Below are 10,107 nucleotides of genomic sequence, written 5' to 3' on the forward strand. Positions count from 1 at the left end.
ACAATAAAGAATCTTTAAGCACACTCTTAAAACTCCCTGTTCACCACTTAGGTCATTCAAAGAGCACTGTATGGTAAGATGCGCAGTAAGAGTGAGCAGAATGCATGTTACTCATCACCTGCCAAAGGCTCTTCTGAACTATCCTCCCTGACACTGGTCAGGGATGCAAAGGTCAGGGGCAGCCTGAGGTGGAGTGACCAGGAGATGGTGGAGTTATCCTGAGAGATGGGAACATATTGACCCTGCTCTGAGCAGGAGGGTGGGCTGGGTGGTCTCCAGAGGTCCTTTCCAGCTTCAACAAGAGCAGCCTTTTAACTGCAGATTTGAAAACACGTAACTTTTTTAGAACTAGAACGAGTAACAGTAGGTTGAAGCTACCTGTGGAAATAGAGTCGCAACCATGATCAAAGAGTTCTCCTAGAGGAGAACTGCTGTTTGTTCTTCTGGCTTGCTTCCCATCAATGGCATCCAGAGACTGATAGATAAAGAGTCCTAATGCACCCAGGATGTATGCCCAAAAAGGTGCCTGAAAGACATTCACATAAAAGGTCACTAGGCACTTCCCAATTTCTTAGCTGACAATCTATTTCATTAAAGGCAAAATATTGCTCAGCACAAAAATATACTACATTGCGCTATTTGTTACTTAACGGACAAACCAAATTCCGCGTGCTAGTGTCTACACGAATTGTAGTAACTACTATAATGAACTACTCCAGATACACCAGTGAAACACAAGCCCTTCTGTTTATTAAAAACAATAACAAAAACCAAAAATCAAACAAAGCCCCACAAAACCAACAAAAACCCCACAAAACAAACAAAAAACCAAGCCCAAACTTTAACCTCTCTTCTGCAACAACTGACTTATTTTTCCACCTTAAAACCACAGTATTTCTACAATTATTTGTATTCCTTGTGCTGAAAAATGTTATGAAAATAAAATTAATCTTTAAAACACAAACTAGTAGTAAGGCACATTAACTAAAGTTCTAAGCAGTTTATGTGACAGATGCTTCAGTGATTTACAGAATCATAGAATCATTTTGCTTGGTCTTGCAGAAATATAAAAGCCCATTACATTTTACTAAATAAATACTTCAGCTTTTAGGGAAAGAGATTTTTTTTTTTTACAACATATAAAAATTTACTACGTAGGTGCTTTGGATAAGTGTTTGAAGAAATTAAGTCATTCACGAAATATGAAGGACCAACCATCTATTTAATATAAACTATCAGAGTTTCAAAACAACATTAACACCAGGCTTAGGTTCAAAGGAACTGTCCTACAGTAAGTAGTAGCATTCAAATGCATTATTTTCATATGCACAGTCAGTATGTCTTTGTCTAGAAATTAGTGTTTACTAAAAAATTATTTACAACACCTTCTGAACAAAGTACAGGTAATATTTTTGTCACAGGTAGTTCGCAGCGGTATCCTTAACATTGAAAATCACTGTTCAGGAAAAGAGAGTGAAAGTTTGGGACAAATGTTGGAAATGCAACTTGCATGTGAAACAAGCGACCAGTGGCAGGCAGCCAGAACTGAATCTTTTCCCACTCCCTGGTCAGCAGCAGCTGACGTGGCCCCTACACCTCCACAATTCCTCCCCCGTAGCACAAACAGACCAACGCAATGACATGGATTTCCAAAGTCTGGGAAAGGCTATTAAGCAGATTTAGAGCACAGATCAAATCTCGGTGAGCTGAGATTTGTCCACACACAAACTCAGTGTCACTGCTGGGGAAAAAAAGAAAAATGAGAGTTGCCAGTCAGTTCACAGGCAGGGACAGCAGCAGGCAGCAAGAAGAATGCAGATAACGTGAGCTGCTCCTCCAAACATTCTGTTATCTCATCATCATTATACTCACTCCTTTGAGCTAGGAAAAATGTTACGGCTCCAGTTAGACTGATCACAAAACACATCCTTCCCAAGAACCACCATGCTTAAACCAAGTTGAGTTCCGAACAGCTGTTTTTTGCTGTTATTTAAGACTTTCTCATGTTGTTAAGGCTGGTTGATACACTATGTTATCACTTAGTTTTATACTTTTAATATGGAAACAATATTGTCAGCAAATGTATTATTTTCCCACTACCTAGTATCTGGATAATTTCATCAATAAACCATTTAAAGTCAAATGGTTGCCTAGTTTGCCCAGCTTCAAAGCAAAAGGCAGTCAAAGAATTAGGGACTCCAGCTATAGGCAAGAAGTCTGGATTTGTATGTACACAGCAATCTAGAAAACACAGAAAATTCTTCAAAACTAGCAAGGCCATCTTTCCCCTTAATCCAAGGAAAGAAAGAAAAGTTGTAGTCACAGATGATGTTGGAAGCCTTAAGCAGGTAAAAAAGGATGAGTAGATATTCTCATTCCAGTGGACATTTAACATACTGGTATCCTATAGCCCCCCCAAAGATCACACTACAGAAATGCAGGTGAAGTGATGACAGCAAGAAATGGTTGATGCTTAGAATGGAATTCGTACAGTTATTTAGGTTTCTTCTAATCCCTGGATTTTGGCAAGTAAACCAGGTCACACCTGGCAATTCTGCCTAGGACACCACTGGTTTTTTTGATTGCATTAGGCTCCCCTCCATTTGCAGCCATCTACCTGTAACTGAAAAAATGTTTAGTTTGCTTTAAAGTCCTCAGGTTCTTCATATCACAGACAAAAGCAGGCTGTATCCAGCAGTAACTACGCTAGCCAAATTCCTTACCCACTCTGCATTCACCCCCGTCAGTGTGAGGCACATCATCAATTAAATCAAATGCCAGACCGTGGGCAGTTTCTTATTTAATCGGATCATTTCCATAACTGAAACACCGCTCAGGAACAAAAACCTGTTATGGCACTTCTTTTGTTTATCATTAGCCATAGTGCTGTATGCTTGGTATTACCACAGCCTTTCGAAATGCAAGACCACAAAATAAAACCTCAATTCTAACCAAAACAGAAGGCTTGCATGCTGGTTACTGTAGTCAGTTTGTGAAACTTTCTTCTATAACCCACACAAAATGATGCAAGAATTCTTGTTCAAGGTAACAATGTCCACATTTACCTTACCACAAAACAAGTGTAACACATTAAGTGTAAAAATAAACAAATCAGCTTCAACTCAAATCTCTCTTATTAGGTCTTTTTGACAAAGCAGTGGCTTTTGTTGAGTCGCAGTTTATAGTACAGGTATAATCATTATGACTGCTGATCCAAGACTGTTCGCATTAGTGCCTGCTCAGACAAATCAAAGCTACAGTCCCCCCAGGCTCCAAAACTAAAATGTTCTGTTCCTTGATGATCTGGAAAGAGGGGGAGAGTTTTCATCCTCTTCCCAGTAAGGATCATCTGTATCCAGTAACACCTGTAGCGGATGCATCTGTATCCCTGCAGCTGTGGAGAAGGGAAGAAGATCCTTTAAGAACAGGGGAACAGGTGTCTGAGAGAGTTTAGAAACACAATCTGGAGCATTTCATCCCTAGGCTGTCAGTTCAAATTTAACCCAAAGCAGTAGTAACCAAAGCTCACTTGTTATAAACTACACACTTAGCAGATTAAATGAGTTTTAATTGGTAAAATACAGTTTTCCAAATCACCAAAGGTGCACAGAGGTTTCTGAAGTTCCTAATAACCATGGCTTCTCTCTGCTATCTGCCCTCCCGATACAGCTACAGCTGCCGTCTCCGCCGCCTCCTCACATGCATGGCCCTCCATCCAGGGATGTCCCATGCCGGCTTCCCACGCCGGGCCCAAGTAGTTTGTAAATTAGAGAAGTTGGAAGCATTTGAGAATGCTGACATGGCTGACAGACTCAGCAGAAAGGTCAGGAGGCTCCCAATAATCATCAGCTTTTCACTGATGAGGTGTTTATTATCTCTGCCCAATGTTATATCCTGTCCAAGCAAATGTATTATTTGGCCAGAGCTAGATGCTATTCTCATGGAACGCAAAGGGAACACAAACCTGGGGGAAGGCGGGGGAATGCTTCTCTGCTTCAATTAAAAAGGATGTCTGAAAGATGATACAGCCCCAGAATCTTCTCACACACAGATCTGGTATAGCAGGTCTGGTCATCTACTGAACCGGAGTGTCAAAACAAAACCATGTGTATATAGTGTTTGACGGGTATGTGTGGCATGCGTCTCCTTCAGGAAAAAGTGTAGGTTGAACAGCAATCCTTATTCTTTTGCTCCTGTGATCCTACCCCACAAAAAAGCACAGACAGCTGCAGAAGACTACATGTACCCAGGAGATTCCTTACTGCTTATTTCAAGCAAAGCTTTCAAGTCCAGAGAGCTCAACAGCCCAAGCTTTTGCAATATGTAAAGATTCAGTCCCCCTTAATTACTCATCACATTTAGTCATAATCTCGCTTCCTCAATCCACAGCTACTATATTTTGCCCTAGTTTACATGGCCCCTCTCTGTAACAGATCCAGAATAGAGAGAATTTTTACTAGACTCCCACCCTCTTCCCCCCAGACACAGACCACTTCCCTCACTTTCGTTCAGCACAAAGCACTGTGTACAATTGTACCAACAGCAAATGAAATGAAGGGGCTGTTTAAAGCTGCACTACAGCATGGGGAGAGGGCAGGGAGGAAAAAAATAAAAATAATCATCAAATAGTCATACTGTAGCCCAACCGCACTCCACACACACCAGCACCTCCCTGCATTCCTTTAGCATCCTCCTCTCCCCAACAAGCTCCTTTTAAAAGAGGTCCTGTCCCCCTCTGTCGGGGTTCCTGAACTTTCAGTGTCTTACTTTAAAGTCAAATGCCTCTTTTTCACTACCGAGTGCTCCGTTCTTCACTTCTGGATATTGCCTGGAATCTCCATCCCACTCCGTGCTTCACACTTATCCTCTAACAGGTCAGGGCCTTAATGCTTCTTCCTTCACACCCCAACTCCACCAGCTCATACCAGCCGCTCCAGTTCACCCTCTTTTCCTACTTCTCTATTCTCTCTCTCCAAAGGCTCAGTTGTGCTCTTCCCATTTATATCATGTCATGCCTGTCCACATCTCCCCCTCATTTCTCCCTCTCACAGGAAGAAAACACAAGACAATCCCTCTTTCAGTTTAAAAGGTGGGCTTTTTTATTTTGTTTGGGGTGGTTTGTTGGGTTTTTCTTGAAGTGAGTTTTTTTAAAAGAGAGAGAAGCAGAGAGAGCACTCCACCAACACACCTCTCCCTTGAAACAGTTAATATAGCAGAGCTAGCTGGAGTCTCCTGCTTTTTGGTCTCCGTAGATGTATGGCTTTCTAAATAGCACATTTCAGGAAGATATGCCACCCTTTTATAAATTCACTACACCATTTCTCAAGCAATGCTACAGGGTTAGCCATCACAAGCCTGCCTTGCCTTCCTCTGCTCTTTGCATGAGAACCCTTGAGCCCGACTCCTGCCATCACTGCTAAAAACCAACCAAACAAAACAACAAATAAATAAGACATGATGGAACTTAAGAAGCTGAGAGCAAGCAGGACAAGTCTTTATCAATGGATAAAATCTACTCTGAACAGTTTGGGGACTCTTTGCCTAGATTTTGCTGCAACTGCTACAAGATTTTTTTGTTATTTAAATACACACAAATTCAATAAAGAGTAATAATTACTTTTAGCGTTAACTTCTGTCTGTTCTAGCTTCCTATGGTATTTTAGAGAGCGCTGTGGCTGAGCTTGAAGGATTACCGAAGCTAAGCCCCTCCATAAGCAAACAGGAAAGCAGCAGGATCAAAGTTTCCTTTCTTCTTTTTAAATAGACAGAGAATTATGTTTAGTCAATTCTCTTCCGGGTGTTCATGCAACAAAAAACTTACCATGTCATTTTTCCCGCAGAACACGAAAGGGTACAAGAGATTCCGGTGCAAATCCTAATGAAGTAACTGTAGCTAAATCAGAGAAGGCAGTTTGCAGTAGACCAAAAGAGTTCACTCTCAAATGGTGGGATAAAACAGAAGTATTCACCCAAGAAGCGCTCCTTCTACACTCTAATGCAGCGAATACGTATTGTTCATACTTAATGTCAGCAAAACTTTTAATTCCTAAATATTTTATAATTACTGTCAAAAAACAAACAAAAAAATTACACAAACAAAAATCCCTACAAAACCAGCCTGTGGTCACAGTGAAGAAAATATTTCAGCCCTTCACAGAACATGAAATGTGCAGGTAGTATCCTCCCCAGCACCACACTTTATGTAACAGTCCCATATATTATGTCTATAGGTTATTGCCCTAAGTTACACAGAGTAGAAAACCTGATAACATCGTACAAAAAACCTACACACATAGATTTTAGTTACAACAGCATTTGAGGGATGCAGTCTGCTAATGGCTTAGGTATGTATCAGGCAGCTTATGTTGAAATGTGCATTTACAGGAGACAGTGAGACAACCCATGTTTCTACCAGACAAGAAGACATTAATGAAGTAGGCAATATTTTATAAAGCCAAAACATATTGTACTAGTCAGCAGCAAACTGGCTTATAGTGGCTGCAGATGCTGATGAAAATAAAAATAATAGCACATAAGGAAATAACAACTACACAGTAGGAGAACAAAGGAACACTGTATGGTTTTAGACGTTAATTGAACAAAGTATTAAATTGTGGAATTCACTGCAACAGGACATACTGGAAACTGAAAGTACAAACAGGTTCAAAACAAATAATTCCAAAGGCATTATCATGAGTGGGAAGGTGTCTGTGGGGAAACAGATCCATAAGCTGCTGTTCTAATGTGTAACCTGTGCAGAATAGCTCCATGAGAAACCCCTAAAGCACAGTTTTTCGGCAGTTGCAAGGGTGTACTGGGGAAAGATCTCTTTCTTTAAGCATCTGCCAGCAGCTGCTCTCCAAGTGAGACCTGAGCCAGGTGGACTAATTAGGCCTGAGGATCCTTTCATTTGCAAGACTTGGTTTCTTAACAGCAAGCAGTCTTACTTCTTTTGGATGGTTTGCACAAACATCAAGACTTCAGTGTTTTCAACAGAGGACTAATAGAAATGGCCCGCTTAAGACTGGTTAGGGAACAAAAAACAATCACACAAACCAATTGATAGAAAAAACAAACAAAAACCAAAACACCACACACCTAAATCCAAAACCTGTTTGTTACTCTATTTAAGTCTTCTATACAGAGCTCCTACACCTCCACCAAGAGAATATAACAAGCTCTTGTTAGTCCTTGAGGTGATCAACACTTGTATAGAATAGAAGAGGTGGCTTGGCAGTAAAGAGGGGTGATGTTGAAATGCCCTACGCTATACTACTAGTTCACCATCTTTCTTAGTATCAATCATCTTTAACATGATTTTCAGTTCCACCTTCCCTCTAGCCCTTACAACCCACACATTCAAGTCAAAAGTACAAAGTCGATGTTACAACATATACATATAGCACCAATTAGTGTTGCAACAGCTTCAGCTTTTTAAAAAAGCCATCCAGAAGCATGAAATCTTAGATGGAAGACAAGCTGAGTCATTAAAGAAGGAGAAGAGAGATAACAATGCTGATGCCCTAAGTGATGCAGCAAGAAAACATGAGGGCTACTCTCACAGTGCAGAGGGAATAAAAAAAAAAAAAATAATAAAAAAAAACACGATAAGGAATCTGGCTTCATGCTACATATTTATAGCTGATATATAGTGATATCTGAACAGGAAGTTTTATCCAGACTATAAGTCCTTACAAAGTCAGCCTCCACAATTTAAAAAACAAAACGAAACCAAATCAAAAAACCAACCCAGTAAAGTTGCTAAAACTCAGTCTAAGCTTTCCTGGAAGGAATAATTTCCTAGATGTCTGCAACACAACCTTTTTCTTTTTGTACAACAGACCTCAAGGGAAAAATAACTTAGCTTTTTCTCTTTGCTATTCAGGAAAACAAAACCGGAGAAAGAAAATGCTAACACAAACATCCAGACACATAGCTGGCACATGATTGATATCTACACCACAAAACTAAGCTGAAAGTAGCAGTACCACAAGCATTTTAATTCTGAAAGCGTCACTAGAAGACACTCTGTGATTTCCAACCATTTGCTCTCATCTCTATCCTCCCTTCTCCAACTGCCTACGATGCCACAGAGTCCATCTACCTGGGGATGTGTATCAGGGAAGTGATTTGAGTAAATCCAAAGCAAAATTAATTTTGATCTGGATCAGTTTCCTGATACATCTGCCACAAACACCTCTGCTAACGCGAAGGGCAAAGCAACTAGAGAAGGGTGCTTTTACCAAAAAGAACACTCACAAAAGCATATCCAAGTTATTAAAAAAAAACAACACAACAACCAGTCAACCACCACCTCTGCCATTAGGATTTAAGCCCATCAGAATGCAAGAAAAACAACTGTCACCCTCCAAAATATTTTACCTACACAAAGCTATTTTCCCCTGATATTTCCCACTCTAACTACCATGAAGACTCCACACTGGGAAACTTGTAGCAGTTGGGGAAGCTCCAACAGAGCTGCTTAAATTGTGAGAGAACCTGCTGCCAACCCAGTTGAAGCAACAGCCGCATCAGCCCACATTAACGAGCCCGTTCCCCCTCCAGAAGTTAAAGCAATTAAACATTTCCCACACGAGGATGGGAAGCATTTGAGCTGCTGTCACCTAATACAGCTGCGACACAACTAAACCTTGATTTTGAACTAAGTGATGCTGCCGTGGCATCAGCCGTGGCTTGGGGTGAGCTCTGGCCGGCTCTGCCCTGCTCCCGGGTACATCCCGCACCTCCTCTCCTGGCTGGCAACAGTTTCTGCCCCCACAGCCCAATCCGTCACAGCCTTCCCCTTAAGAAGGGAGTTGACATAGCTTACATCGCCTCTGCCTGAGCAGAGGGACACACGTGGGACGCAAGATGGTCCCTGGAGGAGGCCGAGGTCCCCCAGACCAGGCTGAGCCTGGCTACATACACCCTTGCTCCGCAGCAGCAGGTGTGGGCCAAGCACCTGATCAGAGCCTCACGCCCACGGGGACTTCTGCTCAGCACAGGGCTGGGGAGGAGAGAGGAGGCCACTGAAGCTCCTCCTTTCACATGATACTCCCAACATTTCGGCACTCAAACCTTAACACTCACGTCCAGCTCGACACCTGCTACCCCAAAGCGTGACCCCCGCACCCCAGGTTGCTCAGGGCAGCCACTACCTCAGCCCTCCCGACCAGGGGACAGGCCCGGCGTGCTATCGCGGTGAAAGCGCAAGCGACAGACGCGGTGGGCAATGGCCCGAGGTACTGTCAGGAGGCACCGGGCCGACTCCCTAACACTGGCCGAGCTGCGAGACCCGCAGCGCTGGAGGGCACGGAGAGCCCGGCGGGGCCGGCGGGCGGAGGCGAGGCCGTGCCGGGAGGAGGCGGTGGCGGCCGGGGGAAGGGGCCAGGCGCTCACGGAGCGGCGGCGCCGTGGCTGGCGGTACCTGCTCGGTGGCGCTGGGGCAGCAGGCGATGAGCGGCAACGCCGTCAGGCAGTTCAGCAGGAGGCCGCCCAGGGTGATGGCGTTGGGGGCCAGCCCCAGCGGGACCTGCTCCACCAGCCAGCCCCAGTAGGGCTGCAGCCACGGCTCCAGCAGCGAGCGCCCGGCCGAGCTGTAGCGGTGCTGCTCCAGGCGCTTCAGCTGCGCCGGGCTAAGGGGCGCCGGCAGAGCCCAGAGCACGGCCATACCGCCGCGCACCGACAGCACCGGGGTCGGGACGCCGCCGCTCGGGGCGGGGCTGGGCCGACGGCCACGGCGGGAGGCGGAAGAGGCCGACGCCCAGGAGCGGCCCAGCTGGCGCGGAGCAAGCACCCTGCGGTAGCCAATGCGGAGCGGGTGCTCTCGCCTTTGGTCCCTTCACCTCGAAGCACAGCTCCTTCCTTCTCCCGGTCGCAGGGCCCGTGTTTCTAGGCAGATTGCCCCAGGTATGGCAGCTCCGTCAGCCCCACCTCGCCGTGACGGGATGGGGGTTCCCCCAGCGCCTGGGGAGAGCCTGTCCAGCCAGCAGCCCACCTGCTGCCATTTTCCCAGCCGGTGGTCAGTCATGGCCGCTGCTGGTCCCAGTGTGATGGGCCTGAGCGCCTGCATCTTGTCGCTGCTGGCTGCAGGCAGGGTGGGTTGAA

At 44.6% G+C, this 10,107-nt stretch overlaps 1 protein-coding gene across 2 annotated transcripts in view; it reads right to left on the reverse strand.

The window, feature by feature from the left end:
* CHPT1 (choline phosphotransferase 1) overlaps window positions 1-9,733 on the reverse strand; it is a 22,732-nt gene extending 12,999 nt beyond the window's left edge. Inside the window, exons 1-2 of one of the 2 annotated variants that reach the window (XM_065840435.2) lie at window positions 9,428-9,733; window positions 379-526 (exon numbers count right to left, since the gene is read on the reverse strand). In XM_065840435.2, coding sequence (XP_065696507.1) covers window positions 379-526; window positions 9,428-9,670 — 391 coding nt within the window. In that variant the 5' untranslated portion in view covers window positions 9,671-9,733. The remainder of the gene's footprint in view (window positions 1-378; window positions 527-9,427) is intronic. The other variant, XM_065840428.2, reaches the window with a different exon arrangement.
* Window positions 9,734-10,107: the final 374 nt, after the last annotated feature.

This window comes from Patagioenas fasciata, chromosome 1 (assembly GCF_037038585.1).
Source record: "Patagioenas fasciata isolate bPatFas1 chromosome 1, bPatFas1.hap1, whole genome shotgun sequence".
Classification (NCBI taxonomy): Eukaryota; Metazoa; Chordata; class Aves; order Columbiformes; family Columbidae; genus Patagioenas; species Patagioenas fasciata.